The 23,670-nt window shown below is 39.4% G+C and overlaps 1 protein-coding gene across 1 annotated transcript in view; it reads right to left on the bottom strand.

Moving 5' to 3' along the window:
• LOC126249799 (protein phosphatase inhibitor 2-like) overlaps positions 1-21,228 on the bottom strand; it is a 33,593-nt gene extending 12,365 nt beyond the window's left edge. Inside the window, exons 1-3 of the mRNA XM_049951491.1 lie at positions 21,095-21,228; positions 17,815-17,979; positions 1,854-1,945 (exon numbers count right to left, since the gene is read on the bottom strand). Of these exons, the coding sequence (XP_049807448.1) occupies positions 1,854-1,945; positions 17,815-17,979; positions 21,095-21,177 (340 nt within the window). The 5' untranslated portion in view covers positions 21,178-21,228. The remainder of the gene's footprint in view (positions 1-1,853; positions 1,946-17,814; positions 17,980-21,094) is intronic.
• Between the last annotated feature and the right edge of the window lie 2,442 nt (positions 21,229-23,670).

Raw genomic sequence — 23,670 nt, 5'->3', positions numbered from 1 at the left:
AGCAGGCGAACTATACATTTCTTTGTTCCAAGATGTTAAGTCTGCAGCTGAGTCCTGTATTGCCCTATGCAGTGTGCGTTTTATAGCACCATCTGAACCACAGACAATTGGATTGACACTAGAGCACTGAGCACACAAATACGTCGCCGCAGTCATGCAGTTTTTTATTTTACAAATATGTTATTAAGCACATTTTCTTGCCTAATTTGTTAAGATGATGTGCAAACACCAGTGACTGAAAATTGCTCAATATCGCTGATATTGGTAAATATCAGCGATATGGCAGAAATCATAATTTCGAGCAAAAAGTCTAGTAAACATGGGTCTAAAATGCATGAAGAGCTATGAGCACTTTAGTAGGAGGTAGAACCCATGTTTACTATACTGTTTTGCTTCGGATCATTCCTGACATATGCCTGAATATTAACCATTCCTCCTGGGACACCATGTTTATGCAGAAAATAAACATATTTCACACACTCAGACAAAAATAGTTCATCTGGATACAATTCACCATCAAATAGCATTTATTAGGTACGAGGGCATGTTAGAAAGTAATGCCTCCGAGTTTTTTATTCACTTTTCAATATCGGCTGAGGTATTACAAGGCATGCATATATGCATATTACTCTGTTGACTTTCCTGCTTCACTGACAAGTAGCAATCCTCTGACACAAGAGGACTCTGAATGTAAGTGGGTAACATGGTGGTATGTAACTGTCACTGCATGACCCCCCCCCCCCAAAAAAAAAAAAAAAAAAAAAAAAAAAAAAAAAAAAAAAAAAAAAAATCTGGAAATTGAAAACACAAATTCAAAGAGAGTGTCCTACACATGGAGCACCCTCTCCTTCGGCACAACGCTGCCAGACCACACACGAGCGCCACAACAACTGCAACAATCTGGCGCCTTGCGTTCACTTTCATCGATCATCCTCCATACAGTCCTGACTTGGCCCAATTCAATTTTCATCTGTTTCCAAAACTTAAAGAACACCTTCGAGGACTTCTCTTTGACAATGATGAAGCAGTGCAAGCAGAGGTAAGGTTGTGGCTTCATTAGTGAAGTCAGCCACTCTACACTGACAGTATCAGTAATCCGGTATTTCTTTGTGCCAAATGTGTTCGTCGCCCTGGCAACTATTTTGATAAAGGTGTAGAATATTAAGAAAGGTTTTTTTTTTTTAATTTTAAAAGCCTAAAGAGTTCTCAAATTAAAAAATTCAGAGGCCTTACTTTTCAGCACACCCTAGTAATTTCACATTTTTGCATTCTGGGGCAGAATTTGAATCTATATTTGTATTTGTACCAAATGTTAATTTTTTCAGGTACCTAGTCATCATATAATCACAGGATATGTTGACCGCAACCTGATTCATCATTTTTTCTTCTGCCTAGGAGACTAGAGTGAAATTCAATCTGCAAACCACAATAATGATGAAATGCCACTAAAAACCTAGAAGAATTTGAACTAAACACTGAAAACAATCTTTGCAAATTATTAACAAATTTATACACTATTCTGAGTGAACTGATCATTAATGTTCATGGAACTATTTGATGCACTGCCTTAAATTGAAGATAAATATAATATTAGGAAACCAATTACACAAAAAATCCTGTCAATTTACCCTGGGCACAGTCAAATATGTCTGTTTATACCATCACGGATATACTTATTTGAGCAAATGCACTAAAATTACTGTACTGCTGAATATGTATTTCCTCCTTGTTTCATGCACACTACCAGCAGGCAAACTACTGACAGTGGAACACACAAAATACAATTACTACAAAAACACAATGTGTTCATTTTCAATTCTTGTAGTATCGAAAAGTGCTTTGTCAAGTATTACCTTTCATTTCATCAGTTTCATCTTCACTATCTTCTTCGCTTTCTGAATCTTCTTCAATGCTTTTTGGTGGCTTTGTTGCCTCAAGTCGAATTCTGTGGAAATAAGATCAAAATTAAAGAATGTACACATACGCTGAATTACTGAGAATATGCAACATTACAACTATGAAGGTAAATGGCAGAAAGTACAAGAAACAGAGCATAGTGAAGTTAGTGGTACTGGCAATCTGCTTTTATCAGTGATGCCACCAATGACATTTTATTTATTAATTTTGGTGTAAAAGTTCAGGTGACTGACTGGTCTGTAGTGTAAACCAAGGTCTACATTAGGTTGAAATGCGATTGTTTTGTTGTGATGAAATGCCACTACATACCGAGCCAACAAATTTATCGTGGCACTTTATACATAATTCATTCTGTATTTATATTAATGTCCCTACTTTGGGCTCAAATTCTCAAGTTTTTAGTGCTTTTGACGGCATTAAGAACAAGAAAATGCCCACCCAAAAGTCCTGTATTCCCATGAGGTTCCCATTACTTTCATGGTTAAAATACGCATTATTGTACGAAATATATACAATATATATATACTTTTTAATGTTGTGACTTACCAAACGTAAGCGCTGGCATGTCGATACACACACAAACAAACACAAACATACACACAAAATTCAAGCATTCACAACCAACGGTTGTTTCATCAGGAAAGAGAGGGAAAGACTTACCTTATGGGGGAAAAAAAGGACAGGTATACACTCGCGCGCGCGCACACACACACACACACACACACACACACACACACACACACACACACACACACACACACACACACACAAAAATATCCATCTGCACATACACAGACAGACATAAGCCCTGTGACTGATTATTTAGAAATACTTCTCAAAGAGAGAGAGAGAGAGAGAGAGAGAGAGAGAGAGAGAGAGAGAGAGAGGCGTGGGAAAAAGGAACACCTAAATCTTTCCATTTGAGCTCTGATTTCTCTTATTTTATTATGGTGATCATTTCTCCCTACGTAGGTGGGTGTCAACAAAATATTTTCCCATTCGGAAGAGAAAGTTTGTTACAAATTTCTTAAATAGATCTTGCCGCAAAGAAAACAACCTTTGTTTCACTGACTGGCAACCCAACTCGCGTATCACCCCTACTGTGCAATAACACGAAACGAGCTGCCCTTCTTTGCACTTTTTTGATGTCCTCCATCAAACGTACCAGGTAAGGATCCCACACCGCGCAGCAATATTCCAGCAGACGACGGACACGTGTAATGTAGGTTGTCTCTTTAGTGGGTTTGTCGCATCTTCTAAGTGTTCTGCCAACAAAGCGCAGTCATTGTTTCACCTTCCCCACAATATTATCTATGTGGTCTTTCCAATTTAAGTTGCTCATAATTGTAATTCCTAGGTATTTAATCGAATTGACAGCCCTTTGATTTGTGCGATTTACCACATACCCAAAATTTATCAGATTTCTTTTAGTACCCATATGGATGATCTCGCACTTTTCTTTGTTTAGTGCCAATTGCCACTTTTCACACCATACAGAAATTTTCTCTACATCATTTTGTAATTGATCGTCAGATGATTTTACTAGATGGTAAATTACAGCGTCATCTTCAAACAATCTAAGGGGGCTGCTCAGATTATCACCTAGATCATTTATGTAAATCAGGAACAGCAGAGGGCCTATGACACTACCTCACTTCTGTTCTTGATGATTTACAGTCTATCACTACGAACTGTGACCTCTCTGAGAGGAAATCACGAATCCAGTCACACAACTGAGACGATACTCTATATGCACGCAATTTGATTAATAGTCGTTTGTGAGAAACGGTACCAGAAACCTTCTGGAAATCTAGGAATATGGAATCTATCTGAGATCCCTTGTTGACAGCACTCACTACTTCTTGGGAATAAAGAGCTAGCTGTGTTGCACAAGAATGATATTTTCTGAATCTGTGTTGGTCATGTATCAAGTTATTTTCTTCAAGGTGATTCATAATGTTAGAGTACAGTATACGCTCCAAAATCCTACTGTAAATTGAGGTCAGTGGTATGGGACTGTAATTCAATGGGTTACTCCTATTTCCTTTCTTGAATATTGGTGTGACCTGTGCTACTTTCAAGTCTTTAGGAACAGACCTTTCATCATCAAGTGAGCGGTTGGATATGATTGCATACTGTCATATGTTCCAGAAGATGAAAATGTGCACTTGAAATTCAGAGAATGGTTGAAACTAGCCAATAGCGTGAAAAGCCATACTTATTTAGCAAACTGACAAAAATAGCTTCATTGTTCTGCAAAGCAACTGACTGACAAAAACCATGGAAATAAAATAAAACCAGAAAACTAACAACATATGTTAGCCTTCATAGTTATGTGAATGTATTTTAATTCACTTTAAGCTCTCACCCACATACACCTGTTTTGATTTCATTTGATGTGAAACATATAAACAAACACGAAACAGCAAAATCACTAAACATGAACACTGCTTACGTGGAAACTAACCCCCTCCCCACTACAACCCAGACTGCTATGCACATGCGGCAATCTTTGGCAGCTTGGGCGAGTCAGAGAAGTTTTTCTGGATAGCATCTGGCTGGTTGCTGCTACTGCTGATACAGCTAACAGCCACACGTCAAGTAGTTGGAAGAGGGAGAAGGTACTACCCATATGCAACTCAACTGTGCACGCAAGTGAGCCTGTGGGCAACTGCTCAAACATACTTTATGTAAACAGTTGTGACGTCACACTCGCTGGCAGCAGTTTATTGTTATTAAGTATTTCATAGTCTTCATCCTAAAGCCTTTGACATATTTTGCTGTTCATCACTTCTTACCAGTCAAAATTACAAAAATTTAACTCAAGTCTAAAATAATGAAAAATTTCCGGGTTTTTCCCGGATGTCCCAGAGTGTATACACCCTGTCAACCTTTGAGACTACTGTGAGAAACCAAACCTACAAATCAAGTAATTTGTCAAGTATAAATTGTTGCCAACATGAGATGTGCTATTTGCCAGTTGTTACTTCATTAGACAAAAATTTGCACCATTATTCTGTTTAAAAAAATTAAGAAGTAATTGCTACAACATTTTTGCAATGTGGTACAATTATGTACAAAAGGTACAAGGCAAAGCTCTTTAAGAGATTTCCTCTCAACAGCTTTACCACCGATCGTACCCCCTCAACAAAACTGACACAGCTCTGAAATTACACATACATACATCCATTCATTGTCACAATTTATGATCATGAAGACCAACATTATTTCCAGTACAGAAAATCTTATCAAAGCAAGAGTTGAACAGTTTCAACATTTTTTTTCTGATAGCCCTTATGAAACAAACCTACTCAACCTATGTTAATAAACTGAAGAATATATATATATATATATATATATATATATATATATATATATATATATATATATAACAGAGGGAAACATTCCACGTGGAAAAAATATATCTAAAAAGAAAGATGATGAGACTTACCAAACAAAAGCGCTGGCAGGTCGATAGACACACAAACAAACACAAATATACACACAAAATTCAAGCTTTCGCAACAAACTGTTGCCTCATCAGGAAAGAGGGAAGGAGAGGGAAAGACGAAAGGATGTAGGTTTTAAGGGAGAGGGTAAGGAGTCATTCCAATCCCGGGAGAGGAAAGACTTACCTTAGGGGGAAAAAAGGACAGGTATACACTCGCACACACACACACACACACACACACACACACCCATCCACACATACAGACACAAGCAGACATATGTCTGCTTGTGTCTGTATGTGTGGATGGATATGTGTGTGTGTGTGTGCGCGCGCGAGTGTATACCTGTCCTTTTTTCCCCCTAAGGTAAGTCTTTCCGCTCCCGGGATTGGAATCGTCTTTCCCTCTCCTTCCCTCTTTCCTGATGAGGCAACAGTTTGTTGCGAAAGCTTGAATTTTGTGTGTATATTTGTGTGTTTGTGTGTCTATCGACCTGCCAGCGCTTTTGTTTGGTATATATATATATATAATCAATGGTACAGCTATACATGAGCACAGGGAAAGAGGAGTCATAAGAAGATGCCGTTATCACCAAAACTATTCCAAGTAATCTTACAGTAAGTTTTGAGATCCTTGAACTGGGAGAACTTAGGAGTAAGGCATAACTAACACACCTTCGTTTTCCTGATGGCACTGTGTTGTTTGACACTAGAACACAAAAACTTCAACAACTAATCAGAGAACTTATTAGAGCAAGTTTGAAGCCAGGCCAGAAAATCATACAAAATTGATAACATCTCTTCCACAGAGACAGAGCAGCCATTCGTTTCCTTAGGAATGATGATGATGTAGTATTACCAGCTGACAAGGGGAATGCCATGGTTGTAGTAATGTGGGATGATTATGCCCTAAAAATGGATTTACAACTCAACAACCCGGTGTACAGAAGTCTATCTAGTGACCCCACAAAAAGGATTATGCACAAGGAGTCCGTTGTCTAAAGATTTATGTAAGAAACTTCATCCTGGTGCTGCCGTTCTGTCTGGGTTGTATGGTCTGCCGAAGTTGCATAAGGAAGGGGTTCCTCTATGCCCTATTGCTAGTAATTTGAGTGCACCCACTTATAACCTGGCGAAATATTTATCATCTGTTCTCAGTCCATATGTTGGCAAGTGTGAACACCATATCTCCAATTCAGTGGATTTTATTCGGCGACTGAAATCTTTGAGGCTGGGTACTTCAGATAAGCGAGTTTTGACGCGGTATCTCTGTTTATACGAGTCCTTTTGGAAGAGTCCCTTAGTTTGATCAGTGGAAAACTGGATGATGAGTTGGTGAAGATTTGTCATCATGTGCTGACATCCACATATTTTTTATTTAATGACAATATTTTTTAACAGAACGACGGGGTGGCTATGGGCAGTCCTTTATCACCCATATTTGCCAGTTTATTTATGGAGGACTTCGAGGATATGGTACTGAGGATTTCGGCTTTGCAACCAACGTGCTTCTGGAGATGTGTGGATGATACCTTCTTCATCTGACCCCATGGACGTGATGCTCTTAAAAGAGTTTTGGACCACTTCAACTGTCTTCATCCCCACATTAAATTTACCATGAAGGTTGAAAGTGATGGAATGGTTCCATTTTCAGACATTATGGTTTATAAAAAACCAGATGGTACTTTGGATCATAGTGTTCACCAAAAGCTGATGCACACAGATCGGAATCTGTATTCTACCAGTTGTCATCCACCACACCAATGCAGTGGAATCCTTAGGACTTTGGTACACAGAGCATATGCCATTTCTGACTAGGACAACTTAACCTAAGAACTTGCACATTTTATGGCTGTTTTTAAGGAAAATGGATACTCTGAGAAGCATATTCATCGGGCTATGGAGTATGGACCATCACTGGAGGTGCATGAAGAGGAACATAGATAGGTGGCCCTTCTTCCTTATGCTGGAGGGATATTGTTTAAGACTGGAAGAATTTTAAGGAATTTTAATATTAAGAGTGTGTCTCTTCCACCTTCCAAGATTAGGGAACTACTTGGCTGTGTGAAAGACTATTTGGGGCCTAGGAAACCCAGAGTATACAAAATTCTGTATCAATGTGGGAATGCTTACATTGGCCGTTCGATTCACACAATTCATGACAGGTGTGTGGAACATTGCTGTCATATGAAGCTACACCAGACAGAAAAAAATCAGCAGTAGCAGCAAAACATTGCTTAAATGAGGGACACGGTATGAAATTTGATGAAACTGAGATAGTTGCCAACACTTCCGGTTTTTGGAACAGTGTCTATGAAGAGGCACTTGAAATTAGGTTGGAGGATAAGTTAATCAACAGATACATTGGCTTCTGTCTCTGGTTCTTCGGCCGATGTTCATCTAATGATTTTTCTGACGTTTCGCCAGCACGAGTGGCTGGCATTGTCAAAGCTTCACCCTCCATTGCCAGTGGTGATCTGGAGCCAAGCTCGTGGGCGCGGACTATATGTACCTGGCGCCCCAACGTCCGAGGGCTTCTCCGCGGTCATTTCCGGTGCGGTTCTCCTCTTGCTACCTGCGACGGTAGTTCGCTGCAGTATGGGAAGCCAGGATCCGTTTACATTAAGGCTTTCCTCTTTCTTGTTCAAACTGTTCGCGTGTTTTTGTATCTCTACAGCTTCTCTGAACAAGCGCGTGTGTGAATGGTTCTCTACAGCCAGAACAGTTTGAACAAGAAAGAGGAAAGCCTTAAGGTAAACGGATCCTGGCTTCCCGTACTGCAGCGAACTACCGTCGCAGGTAGCAAGAGGAGAACCGCACCAGAAATGACCGCGGAGAAGCCCTCGGACGTTGGGGCGCCAGGTACATATAGTCTGCGCCCGCGAGCTCGGCTCCAGTTCACCACCGGCAATGGAGGGTGAAGCTTTGACAATGCCAGCCACTCGTGCTGGCGAAACGTCAGAAAAATCATTAGATGAACGTCGGCCGAAGAACCCGAGACAGAAGCCAATAGGCAGTTTGTCAACAAGTGGCCACGAAAGCCTCAACAATTTTGTAGATACATTGGGTTTACTCTTGGCAGGAAGTGGAATCCTGTGCTATCCCACATCAAAAAAGAACGTTCTTCGGTGCGGCCCTGAGTGCAATATATTGCTGCCGCCAGTGTTCTAAGGGCAGCGCCACCTCCCCGTCTTGGAGGGCAGCAACCGTGATGGGCGGTGCATGCGCCGTGTACTGTGTGGTGGCCTATATAGGACGTTATTTCGCAGCCTGGCATTGGTTCTCAGTGGGCCTCATCAGCAGAAGCAGCATAGCATTCTCCTGAAGACGGTGACCAGTTGGATTGCCGAAACATTGAACTGAGTTGATTTTAGGCTCCGGCAGCAAACCTGAAGAGACTTCCAAAAATTACAATGCTTAACCAATAAATTGAAATGGAAACAGAATACATTAGCAATGAAGTCCTAGAATCAGTTGACAAGTTTGCTTGTTCAGAACAGTGATTGGATGGACAGCACAGAACAAGCAAAGTACAATATCCTTGAAACTAAATACAGGTTTCAAAACCGCACTTCTGATGTGTCTCAAAGCAAAAGCTTAGAATCAGCATGTCCTGCCAGTTTTGACTCGTGAAAGCAAGACAGACTTAATGTGAAAACCATTAAAAAAGTTGAGGATTGTCCAGTGAGCAATGGAGGAAAAGAAACACATAAATTAGAAAACACACCAGAGTTGAAGATTTTATTATGGCTATTATGAAAATGCAAGGGAGGTAGATGGGCTGCAGCTGGGTAAATACACTCCTGGAAAATGAATGCCGAACACCATTAATTCGTAGCCTCCGCAGGGGGAATTTTTGTTGCCACATTCTTGAGGACATATATAACACATGATCACTCAGACAGAGCCACACACGAGTATGTCAACAGAGCATGCACAACGTCAGTGCTAGTACTGTGTATACCCTCCTTTTGCAGCAAAGTAGGCTGCAATTCTCCCATGGAGACAATCGTAGAGGTGCTGAATGTATTCTTGCAGAATGGACTGCCATTCAGTTTCCACCTGGTGCTCCAGCTGTGCCAGAGTTCATGCCATACATGCAGACGACGCAAGACAACATTTTGTCCAATCCCAAACATGCTAAATGGGGGAGAGATCCGGAGATAGTGCTGGCCAGGGTAGTTTATGTACAACTTCAAGAGCATGTTGGGTGACATGGGACACATGTGGATGTGCCTTGTCCTGTTGGAGAAGCCCATCACCTTGCCTGTCCATAAACAGTAGCATGATGGTTTGAATGTACCATGCACTGTTCAACACTATGTCAATCACAAGAGAGGTACAGCCACTGTAGGATATTGTTCCCCATATTCTGATGCCGAGTGATGGCCCTTTGTGCCTCTGTCATATACACACCCGATTTTAGCACTCACCTGCGTAATGCCACACATGCGTACGACCCTCATTGGCACCAAGGCAGAAGCAACTCCATCACTGAAGACGGCATATCTCCATTCGTCCTTCGATAAACACCTATCGCAACACCACTGGAAGCTGGCTGAATGACGATGGGGTGTGAGTAGAAGATGCTCTGACAGTACGCAGGACTGTAGCCCAGCTCCATGGAGATGGTTGCGAATGGTTCTCGCTGATACCCCTGGAGCAACAGTGTCCGTAAGTTGTTGTGAAGTGACAGTGCAGTCCAATACGGAATTTTGTAGGATGTGATGGTCTTAGCGTGCAGCTGTGCATCACCTCTGTCCAGACTCAGGTCGATGGGAATGTGCACCTTCTGCTGACCACTGGTGACAACATCGATGCACTGTGGAGACCTCATGACCCATGTGTTGCACAATTCTGGGATATGTCCGCCCAGCCTTCCACAGGCCCACTATATGCCCTCGTTCACACTCTGTCAATTGCACAAACGGTTCACGTACACACTGTTGTGGCATGCTAACAATGTTGCAGACAGAGCTCTGTATGCCACGGCAAACTGGCAGTGACCAACCACAGCGCAATTAGCAACATTCCACTACTGATAACGTAGTTCCTGGTGTGTCCACAGCACTGCATGTTTGATCATTGCATGCACTGCCCTCTCGTAGTGTCCAGTGCAAATGTACCTCATTGCATGCTATCATTTGGAAAAACCTTGTTTCGATAACATGAATAATTTATGAGATGTGATAATTGATATGACCACAATTTGCCATGGACAAGGATATGAATGGGCGCATCACATGCAACAATCTGTCGGATATATGACTCAGTAATTCGAGAATGAAATAACATGTTCTGCTCTGTGTTTTAAATGTAATTCTGATACCTTATCTACATTTCATTCACTGCAACCATATGCAAGTTTATCTCTGGAAACTATTTAAAATTTTATGCAATGCTTTACTTAACCATATGAAGCACAGTAAGTATGGCAGATAACTAAAAAGAAATTCAGTTCTTAATATAGTGTAAGATGTGCAAAAATCAAATGTTTTCACCTAAAAGTTTTCAAAAAGATTAGTTCACACTGGCCGGAATACCAGGCACCAGCATTTGGCAAGCAGTACAGACATAACAAAAAGGCGCCCTCATCACAGATTGCAGAGCAATTTTGTAGCAGCAAAAGATTTAACTTATTTGCCATGTTTTCTAATATAAGGTGTCCTCAACACCAAACATTCAAGCATCTCACTGGAGATGTCTTTTCTGTCCAGTCAGTGTATGTGACAATTTGCAGTTATGTGCTATATCTCAAAAACTCTTATCCCTAAGTTTATGGCATTTAGATTAAGGGATAAGTGGTTTCTCTTGTGGAAAAATAATCTAGTTATTGACTAACTGGCATTAACGTGCAATGGTAGAACTACAGTGAATGCACAATACTGCACACATGTCGAAAACAAGTATAAAATGAAAGTTTGAATGTCCCTATGTGGAAAAGAAAATCAATCATCATCAATGGAGAATAACTGAAGTTTAACAAAGACGAAAGCTGCTGAGATATTGGAATTCAAGTCAGCTGCCTTGATGCACCCCAGCACCTAAGAAAAGCTACATGAGAATTTAAGTGTTTGGTATGGCTTAGGGCAAAGTCACCAAAAAAGGCACGACAGTGAATTAATATGACAAAACATACAGATGCAGCAAATAATGATGAAGCATACTTATATGGGTAAAACGGAAAAACATTCTTTTAAATTAATGGATTCCTCAGAAGATCCATTTGCTTTTACACGTGTATTTTTCCACGCAAGAAAGGAAGATATAGGTCTCAATTTTACAACACACACTACTTTCTAGAAACTTTTCTAAAGTTTTGCACCAGTGTATTGACAATTTTTTTGATCTAAATAATTCTTTCTCAGTACCTACTAGATCACAGGAAGTCACTAGTACCTGTACGTACAGTCACCTGTGTCACGTAGGTAACAGTAAACCCCTATTTTCAGTGCAATTAAGTAGACCAAAGAGTCATCAACTGTGAACAAGACAATATGGCTTGTGTAGAATACTGGATCCATCAACACTTTACAGGCCATTTCAAGCTTAATCCACATTTACTCAGAGTCCAAAAACACGTTTCTGTTCATACCATTGTTTCTGAACAGGTCTGCAACATGTTTATCGTCGTCTCCCCATCCATCCTAGTGACAAAACATTTCTGTATGTTAATTCACACTGACTGCAACAATGAAGCTGCCAATATTTTACATAGTGTACTTAATTGTGTACAGCAAAGAAAGACATTGCCATCAGGTTGGATGAAAACATACATGGTATGAATGATATGCTGTGTATGCTAAATGTGGAAGAAGGTCCCGCTTCTAGTAACTTTGATGTTGCCACCCAATTTTGTAATTATAGTTTATTTGATGCAGCCTTTTGTTAAAAAAATTCAGAAAAGCAATTCCTGTGAAGCAGTTTGCTGTTATTCTTCAGTTTTTGGCAATGAGAGATTCATTTCATTGCACTGCACATTTATTTCACACACTCATTCTCAGGAAAGAAGCTGTTCCCAGAAGGACGAGGTGGACTGTGTGCAGATGGTTCCACACACATGAAATCTTAACACTTTCAACTTTGAGGGCCCAACATGTACTATGCTACGCTGCCACAAAATGTACTTGCTAAAATGGCATTGGATACCCATTATTGTCACTGGAAGGGTCCAGATGCCACGGAATGGAATTGTCAAGGTATCAGATTTTCCCCTGTAATACTCCATCCTATGCCGCTTGCACCTGATCAAGCAGATCCCACAGAGGTGAGGGTCCTGATGACATGCTTCACGGAACCTACACATTGTTATCTGGGGAGCAACCATGTTATGTGGCTGGCCGTAGCAGTGTATCTATAGCTGCACAGCACGATCAGGAGGTAGCAGCGGTATGAGGATAGCAGTTGTCCGGTAGAAATAGGGCATAAGTGTATTCACGAAAAGCAGAGCTACCAATTGCAGGACATCATTCATGTACCGTGCAGCTGTCACCGAGCCCATAAGGAATACCAACAGTGAATAAGCACAATAGGATATCACCATCACATCAGTCTGGTGGGACATGTAATGGGGGACTACAAACTACTCTTTGTGGCACTCTCCACTGCGCTTCCAGACATGGACTCAGCTGCAAGTCTGAAAAGCCCCATGTTCATTGTTGCCAACAGCAGGTGAGTCGGGTGCGACACTGTGTGTCAGGCATCGTAATGGTCAGTGTGCAGTGCGCCACTTAAGCTACCACCTGCCAACAGTACTAACACTTGCAGTATGTTGTATAGAAGGCAGACCATCCCACTGACTTGCCCTTATTGTTGTGGTTGGATCTGCTCAAATGCAGCGGATAATTCTGTGGTGCTCATTCCTTGTGGTTGTTGGGCATCTAGATCCTACATGTCCAGCACAAATGATTTCCTGTATCCAATGCCACCAACAATGGGCACTGGTGGTGTTCGCACAACTCGCGTAGTGTGCAGTATGATGACAGGACCACCCAACCTCTCATGGGGCCACAATGTGGCCCCTCTCCAACACTTCCAGCTGGGCACCTGATCAACAAACATTGCACATGTGCAAAGTGCATGCATGTCCAGGTGATGTACCCTACTTCATACTTGCCAGCACAGCTCTTTGGGGCACTTTTATATCAATTGATGGGCTTGAAATCGTGGCCTAACTGCGCTCCTTGAGTGAGCAGCCAACTGTGCAAACCAATAATTAGCATAGCTGATGATGTACAACATAACCACCCAGTTTGCAGTGTACCGGTCAGGTTCTTCTGGGTGCAGCTGTTTATGACAATGAGTATTTCAAAGCAAGCTATATATCTTACAGTTCTTGTAGTTTGTGAACTGTCGGTTAGGAAATATGCAAAAGCATTCCAATTATGTACATAACATGGAAGTATATGAAGATTACAGAAAAAGAACATGCTTTGTCCACTTTTTTCCCTAACTGAGTTGTGCATGCTATGAAATTTAGGATTCCGTGTCACCCACAGAGAACATCACTAGATAATGACTGCTAACTACAAATTATAACTCTTTAGCATTCCAAGGAGAAAGCAACAGATTTGCATGCTGTCCTTTTGGAGCAACTGAGAGGACTAGGGCTACCCCGAAACTATACAACCATCTCCACATGATAAGTTTGGCCACTATGCATCAATTACAGATAATAGTGAGCACCCCCCTCTCCATCCCCACCAGCACTTTAGTGGATGAAGAAAGTGGGCAAGTGAACACCTAAAACATAGCCTGCATCATTTGTTCTCTTCATTCTCATGCACAAGATTTGTCTGATACCTTAATATCACCATAGGTGTGTGTGGAGGGGACTGGTATCACCACAAATCTCAGGAAAGCAGTCTCTCATATTCAGTATGGTGGTGAGTCAGTCACATTCTGGGTCTAAATTATGTACAGATTTCTGACCAGGGTTGCCAAAAGTTTCCTGAAGTGAAATTCCATGACATTTCCCTGATTTCCAGACAAATTTTAGCGTATTTCCCTGACAAATTTTGAGATTTCAACTGTACGCACAGACATAAGTTGACAAAAAATGTAAGGACTTCTGTATTTCTAAATGTGTGAGCAAAAGTCATAAGTGTTAACATCAACATCTTTTGTAATGAACTGTTTTTAGATGGAGAAAGCAAGCCAAATGGTATATATGCTTCATTAAGACAACAGATGTTATTTTATTTCAATAAAATGAAACATTTGGTAACAAAAACACACGTTTCATTGGAGTTGCAAGACAGATTTAAAATACCTTCACTGATTTAAGTTATAACCCCAGAAAAAGTAGGCCCTGTGAGAGAAGTGTATAAGGCAGGGAAGAGTTGTGTAAACCAACACTATGGGTTACCACCAATACGACGTTGGTTCTGCTATGTTCATTACTGTAAGTTATTACCCACTGTGTTGTCTATTATTTTACAGGTACTGTGTGGTTTTTCCTTCAAGAAATACTTGACTACATAGCGTACAAACTGCCAGCGACTGCCACAATTTTTTTCCTTCTTATGGTCCATACTCTCTAATATATAAACTACTTTTGAAGTGCCAAAATGTACTAGAATAAATAAAATGTCTACACGACACCGCACTGTACAATTTACTAGCAGTCAGACAGTCACAATTACTGAAGTCCATTGCCTGTGGCCTCTGGACTGCCGAGGAGCACTGCAGTCCTCGGTCCACAGATAAACCACGAAAATCCACTGCATTATGCCACACACAAACAGATCTGGCTTGCAGGCAGATCAGTGAGACTAGATCTGACAGGCAGGGCCTGCACATTAGTGGAAAATGATGGATTCAGATCAGCAGGCCTGATCCGTTAAATATACTCATAGAAATGGCCTGTGGTTTAGGCCCATCATGGAAGTCTACTCATGTGGCCAGCTATTCACGTGTCGCAGACACAATGACGATGAAATGAGACTGCGATGATCAATCCACGCACAGATAAGTTGCACGAATACTCTGAAAATCAATATCAATGAGGATAGGTAGCAACCCACTGCAAAGAGGATTGCTGAGCTGCAGACAGGCACAGAGAAAAGGCAATCACACTCACTACTAAATTTTTAGCCATAGCCTTTGTCATAAAACCAGCACGCACACATTCACACAGTCACAAATGTGCACACCACCGTCTCTCGCCACTGTGTCAACGATCTCTAAGAATCGGATTCAAACAAACCACTCCTCGCGCCTCTCTGCCTTTTGTCGGCAGCTGCTAGGCCAGCAGCAAGAAGTGGTGGCAGCACTGACTGCAAGCTGAGGGGAGTGGCAGGAAGAGGAGAATCAGTAGGAACGAGGGCATAGGGAAGCAACACACGCATTCAGTTGCGCCCAGCCAGCGAAAATGCGTAACATCTCAGTAAACAAACCATTTCGTCCACTGAGACAGAAAACATTTTTTAGTCTCCCCCCCCCCCCAAATTTCCCGGACACATTTGAAATTCCCTGATCCCTGATTTCCAGAACTTGTGGCAACCATGTCACACTTCACGTCACTGCCAAGGGTTATTGGAGGCCTGTGCCATATTGAGATAGTAACCACCAACCTGCTGTCTAGTCTTACATTCAAGATCTAACTAACAGGTTTGCTTTCAAGACTGCAGTGCATGAGCACATTTTGCTAACTTCATTAACACCTTCCTTCAAGAGGCAGGAGTCAACCAAATGGAATGGCTTGCAGAACCTGCTGACATTACCCCAATTAAACATGTCTCAGACCAAACTTGCAATGCAGAGTTGCAGAAATCCTAATCACACACCAGATTAAGACAGAGCTACACTATCAATGAGTGGGGGTAAACTGAAGCGTCCGATTCCACCTGTCTGGTTTGACCCATGATGTATGGGTGTTGTGTGTGACGTCATTGCGGCGTGGAGTTTGAGTTGGTTGTGTTTGATGGCGCCCTGTGTGTGTGTGCGCGCGCGCAGGCGCGCGCACGATGGCCGGCCAAAATTTGTTGGTGGTAAGTAATTTTTTTTTGGTCTATTTTTCTCTAGATGTAATGTTTTGTGTGTTTATTGTGTATTGAATGCATTTTAATTTACATAGGGATGTTTCAGTTTTTAATTTTTGAGGTGTTGTGGTTTTGATTTTGTTTTTGTAGTTGTAGGTGTTGGCTCTTTTGTATCAGTAGTTATAGTTGACCTAAACAGGTTAAGGGAAATGACCTATTCCTATTTTCGTATGTAGGTATAGGTGTTTTGGTACTGTCAGCTGAGGTCAAAGCATATGGGTGGAATTGGACACTTCCCTATTCCCAACGAGTGGGACAAATGTGTGTAGCAGCGAGCTCTGCTACACTGTAGACAGCATGTCTAGGAGTATCCAGGCATATTACAATGAATTGTGTAAAGCAACACTGTTAAATTTTACCCTTAGTAGATTTTGATTTCACAGATATGCAATTTCACACTGACTGCAGCTTTGTTGCTGCTTTGTTTACACCCTAAAACAGTTAACTTTTTCAGTTTAATAAAACTTTTTGTTTTTTCCCACTCCCTCTGCATATAAGCAGTCACATGGCCACAGATATGCTAGTGGTGCAAATTATTCTTGAACAATTTATTTCTCAGTACACCAACAATATGGCACTTCCCACATTTTTTTGCTCTTTAATCTTATTTGAAAAAAACCACTTTCCAAGCAACAGTACCATACCATTTGTATTCTATTAGAAAGATGAGAAATTTCAGGTGTTTAAATAATTTTACATACACTCCCAACTCTACATTTTTCATTATAGAACCCTAAAAATTCTGCCGACGATAAAATGAAGAATTTTACAACATTCCACACAAAAAACCTGTTTGCTTTTCTGATAGTTTGCAAGACGTGGATAAATGTGTCTTGCTTTATTTTTGTGAGGTCTTCCTTGATTTAACAGTTCTGTTCATTCGTATTTAAGTGTTCTAGAGTGCTAAAGGCAAAGTCACCAGTGCCCACAACAGTTCAAACAACACTATACCATGCTGACAAAGCAATGCCAATAATATAGGAAAGTCTTTAATCAAGACAAAATATGTGACCGTGCATATGCGGAGATAAAGGCAAATGCGAAATTCTGAGAAATAGCACTAAAGTAGACCACTTGGTAACCAGAACTGTAAGAAAGGAATGGTTTTAAATCAAAGGTTGTTTTAACCAGGTGACATGACTTAAGCAACACACAAAACTATCTTTAAATTCATCTTGCTCTCAAAAAGGCATAAACAAGGTGTTAGTCCTTTTCTTAGTACAAAATGATTTAACTAAGCACAATTCCAGCCTCAATGCATTCACACTTCATTGGTATTACAAGAATCACCTGATGCACTATTAGAAACCACAAAGGAGAAAAAACTGTTAAACAAAAAAAATGGAACACAGTACAAATACCTTTACAGTCAAAAACATGCACAAGCAGAATTTAAAACCAACTCACTTCTCTGCGAGTACAGCCGCATCAAGTTCATCTACCATTGCATCTTCATCAACCCAATTGAATGGTGTTTTGGGTTCCTCGATCTTCATATGGCCATACTCTTTGTCAGGTGGATGAAGTGTTGCTATTATATTCATTTCATCCCATTTTGTCTCTTTCTGTTTCCTATGAAAACAAAACAGTAGCAAGAAAATGCAAACATCTAGGGAAACAACTTAGTTTTAATGTATGTAGTCAACTGGTTCTAATACAATACATTAAGATATTGTGGTACCTAGTCTGTTGATGCAGATTTGGTTTTCATTAACTTACAAAACTTAATGATTCAAGATTACTTCAATGCCTGCTGAAGAATATACATCTGAATGACACTTACGCGATGCAAAGAATCAATAGTATTACTTGAAATCTGTCTTTTTCACACACTGCATTAGCACTGAAGGAAAGTTCTCTGATGGAATCATATTCTCAAAGCATGTCAGATTGGAGCAACAATCAGTAATTACTCTTGATGTAGAAATATGAAGTTCTGGAACTCACAAATTCACAATGTACTAAACTAACTTTGAAATAATTACTGAAGCCAAATAGGAGTTTAGTTATGTTTCACAGAGATGTATGTGTGACTGGACTGCCAGGTATTCATATTTTTTTTTTTTTTTTTTTTTTTACCAAACTGTTCGGTATTTCAGCCCTGTGTTTGCTAGCAATGTACACATTGCCTGGTACTTTTAGAATTCCATTCATATCACTAATTTATTTACTCATTATAACTGTACCTGCTCAGTGCTTCAAAAGTTACAAAATCATTAAAGCTAGCTGCAATTGTTATGTCTTGCATAATGCAGCAAAACATTGCACGAAATTATTATCTTTCAATACTGAAAGTCTTGTGCCAAATGTTTTCCATGAATTTTGCTATCAATGCTGAAACAGTGGAGGTGTTTAAAAATGCTTTGCTTTTGTTATAGTTAGGTGGGCAACTTTACTGCCAGCCGTGGAAATGCTTTTGCTCGGGTGGAAAGTGATCAAAATACATTTTCACCAAGGGGGGTGAGAATGAGTGCAATTAGCTGATTTGGTCTTTTGTTTGTAATGAAGAAAGTGGATTACCAAAGTGCTACATTTATTTTGTACACGATTTATTAAATGAAGTCCACAAATGCATCAAAAGTCTGGAATCAGAATAGTACATAAATCCTGTAGAATTATGTAATATTTTCGTCACATTAGAAGAGGATATTGAATTATGCAGGAGCAATTGTTTCTTTGGAGCAAACGCGAACCAAGAAATGTTAAAATCAAATTAAACCAAGGAAAATAAATTCAAGAACCCAGCTCTCATAGCTTACAAAAAAGCTGAAGGTTATCTTAAAAGGTGGTTTGACAAAAAAAAACTTTTGCCAAAAAGACAAAAATAACAAAAATGTATTGGAAGCTGTAAATAGCAACAATAACTGAAATTTTTATGGCTTCTTAGTGTTTCACTGTAGTCTCTGATTAGCATATTATTTCACCTTGCAATGTTTGATATGTTCGTCAATTTAATCTGGCAACCCTAATGTGAGGAGACACCAGTATTATCATGAAGACTCACTTGTTGGTCAAGTGATCAACAAGCTTCAATTTACTGGTACAACATACAGTAACTGTAACTCTTACAAGAATTCTTTACAAAATATTTGTAGCATCTGTACTGCAATACAACTCGGCAGTAAATCTGAAAGTTGGAACAACACGACACCTAATACATATATAGAAGGACAGCTGAACTTGGAAATATTAAAATAATGAGTTTTGTACTTTATATTTCAAAAACACCAAGAACTAGTTTTCAGGACACAAATTATGGATATCATTGCACCCCTATCTATTGCTTCCACAAATAAATTAGAATGACAACACCTTTCACGGTAGCATCTAAGAATTCACCCCTCCCCCTCAAGTCAGTGGAAATAAGAACTGGCCTTTACATGCTACAGAGTACACGCATAGATGTAAAACTCACTCTGAATGATTGGACACAATTCATTACCCACTCAACTTTCTCATACAATGCTCTGCTAACACCATTTTCTGAAGAGAGAAAAGTAACAGTTGCATGTAGTGTACTCAACTGGCATGCATGAATAAACTAATCATATTCATAAAATTCAACAATGTTAGCAAATCGTTCTAAGTAAAGAACAGCGACACACAACTAGAGCTAACTAACTAAATCAGGAAAGCAACAGACTGTCGTCAATAGTATAGTATTGTTAACTTTAAATCACAACTAATGAAACAACAAAATATGAAAAACAAAACTAATATTTACAGTATTGTTCATTTCCGTTAATGAGGAAATCTTAGACTTCTTGATAATTCAGTTGAAAAATGTGTTAACCAGAATATCATCTTGTCTTGAAGACTACTGCAGTTATGGAACCGTTGCACAAAATGTCTTTTACACACACACACACACACACACACAGAGCCCTTGATACCTCGCAATTGATTAAAAAGACAAGAATATAACAGACAAATTATTTTATTAGTTGCAAAGCAATAGCAAACATGGAAGAAGCAAAGTTTTCCACGTCCAGCTACTGAACTAAAAAAGTATACTAAACATGTATTTAATACGAATTGCCAATAAAACAGCGAAAACAAAACGGGTAAGAAAACTACACCGAATACGTATTAGGACTAACCAATGTTTAATGTAGTACACAATACATGCCACGAGCATTGTTTTTTAAACACAATGTGTATTGAAAACAAACAGTTCAGTTCACGACTGAACTCCCAACGTAACTAAACATTGAAAGTTGTTAATGATATCCAATGCACAATGACCGGCGTCTTTTCATGACATTGCATACTACGCCCAAAACCTATGCGTAAACCTCTACGTTGCTCCATTATATTCATTGCTTTTATTATGAGTACTGAAAGTTAATTATTTCGTATTTCAGAGAAATGTATGCAATGTTTTAAATCCTTGATGCTCTAGTGGGTCACGGGAAAAAAATCAAAGCAAATATTTTGGGCGAATGAAAATCTACGACTTACGACGAAACAGGAATGTACAAACTATCAACATGTTCTTGTCTACATCACTGCAGGCTTCTTTAGAAGTCAAAGGCAGAATGTGACAACATCGAAAAAAGTATTAGATTTTCGAAACTCACGTACACACCAACATAAAAATCTATACATTTGGAAGCACCATTGTGTAATATTTCTTTCATAAGATTTCACTACGAAATTCTGCCATAAACTAAAGAAGCAAAGTTACCTCTTCGGTGCATCCGGCTTCTCAAAACTTGAAGAGGTTTTCAGAATACCCTTCGATGGTCGTTTTCCCAAATTTTCAGCCATCGTTCACTATACCGATAATTTTGCCTGCGATGCTTTGACATTCAATTCAAAGATAAACAATATACTTTGTCGCATAGCTGCGATTGTCGATAGTGCGGTCTATATAATAACAATCGCAGTTTCCACAGTGGTTGCATTGCGTGCTTCTCTGCGGAAATTTTTGTACTGTTTATGAGAATTAAATGAATGAGAATTTCCCTAGTTTTCTCTTTGCATCAGTTTATCACTAACAATTTTGTCTAATGTTCTCAATGAGCCTGATGCTCAGTAGCTTAAAAAAAAAATGCGAAAGACAGACTATGGGATACTGGGTATTGACGGGTTTATTATCAGTTCTTTATTTCTTATCAAGCACCACCCATTGCAAAATTTTTGTTACGAAAAATGTGAATGGAGTTCCTTGGTAAATCGTGAGTGCTGAATTCGAAAACGAAATTAACTTTGGCTGTAGGGTTCAAGTTCCTTCCTGACACGCTACTCCATCTATCGAAATCTTTGATAATGCTCCAAATTACTCACTCTTCTGTGGCTTAACTCAGATGTTCAGCAGATTTAATGGTTAAAAATAATATAAATATGTTCAAGGAATTAGCACACATGGCTCTCAGTTCAGAAATCTACTTCAGGGAAATAAACATAATTAAATTCTCTCATGTTGACACATGAGAAGGAGCGACCTGTTTCACGTGATAAAAAGCTCTCTATAACCAAGATCACATAAATACCTCTTTGTTTTCGACAACGGGTTTTGACAAACTTTGCTGTAATCTTCTGGCCTTCAAAAATTTCTGTTACAAAACGTGTTCATTTGAGTTGGAACCTTGTGACAAGTTACCATACTAGTGGATAAAACGTAGCACATTATACAAATATTTGTCAGAAATAAAACATTTACAATGAGAAAGCATCTTGTGCACATGACGATGTCTGCATATGTAGCTCTCACAGACGATATCGAATCTTAAAAGTCAAAGTGTACAGCAACATTCACATTAGCACATCTGTTTACGTTAGCTTTACATGTTCTATTTCAAAGACTCGTCAATGATCTGTGAGCGTTACATATACAGACATGTCCATTGCGCGTGAGGTGCTTTTTGATCGCAAATGTTTCATTTCTGACAATCATTTGTACAGTGTGCTACATTTTACCTACTAAAATCACAAACTGGCATGAGACTTCAACTCACAATGAAAATGTACTGTAACAAAACTTTTTGAAAACCAGAAGATGACGGAGAAGTGTGCCGAAACTGATTGTTGAAAATAAAGAAGTATCTATGCGATCTTGGCTACAGAACATTTTTTATCAAGAAATAACGGTGGTTTGACAGCACTGCTAATGAGTCATGCTTGAAGACATAGAATCAAGCTGGGTTTCGAATTGCAAGAAAATTGACTTCACTTGAGTGACGCCACTTTTAGTCATGTTACACAAACTAAAGTCGCTTTAACTTTGTGATGCCACTTTTCTGCCTCCATCGCCGATTAGTGCCATGTCAAATATCTTTGTCAAACAAATATGACGAATATTGGATCATATCTTTGATTAAATTTTTGTCAAAGAAATATGATAGTGTAATACTAGCCTTAGTGACTTTCGACTGCCAGCTTATGGCTGAATTTCGAAGCACCATCGTTATGTTTTGGTTTATATGTCAGTAATTTAACTAATTCAAATGTCTAAGAAGACGTCAGTAGCAACAATTGTACAGTTTATTGTGTTGTATGAGTGATGATCTTGTTTGCAGAAACTCTGAAATCAGTGCTAGAAATGCAGGATTTTGAGTATTGATGGAAACTGTGGATGGAATCTGGGAACACTTTTCCAGTAGTGATTTACTTATTGCAAAAGATAAAATAGGGAATCACAATGCCTATGTCTGTGAACATGACAAAGTAGTATAATCTTATAAGAGTGGTGCATCTGCAGGTCCAGCTGGCACCAGACGATATTAATTTCTGAAAAATATTTAGCAAATATATAGTAATAAAAAAATATGTTGTATTAAAATACTTGTCACTTCCTTTTATGCATGGTTACAAAATATTTCCTACATTTAATTGAAAATGCAAGTGAGATAGTTTGTGGAAGTTGAATTTAAATAATCATAATACTGTACTTCGCCAATACAAAAGAAATTGATCATTTTATGCTGCAAGGTAAGCACACAGCTATAATGACAGTAAAATGATGTAGCATAAGATTTCACTCTGTGTAAGAGCACCAAGGAACTCCAACAACATGAAGTCTGTGTTTTTATTCCAAATTGTATGTGGCTAATCTATGACAACATGGTGTGTATTTTAAAAGAAATACAATGCCATCTTTCTGTATTCCTGGTTTCAGGTAGATCAAGGTTTTGTTACTGCAGTTATACATAAAAATGTCGTGAAAGTACCGCTATATGATACTTCTGTTATCTGATACAGGCATAAGATTCTTGTGTAAGTAAGTATTATTGAGTAGTTAATGAAAGGTGATTTATAGCT

The sequence above is a fragment of the Schistocerca nitens genome, chromosome 3, assembly GCF_023898315.1.
Source record: "Schistocerca nitens isolate TAMUIC-IGC-003100 chromosome 3, iqSchNite1.1, whole genome shotgun sequence".
Taxonomy (NCBI): Eukaryota; Metazoa; Arthropoda; class Insecta; order Orthoptera; family Acrididae; genus Schistocerca; species Schistocerca nitens.
The sequence above is the reverse complement of the archived record's forward strand: the minus strand, read 5'-3'. Positions and strand labels throughout refer to the sequence as shown.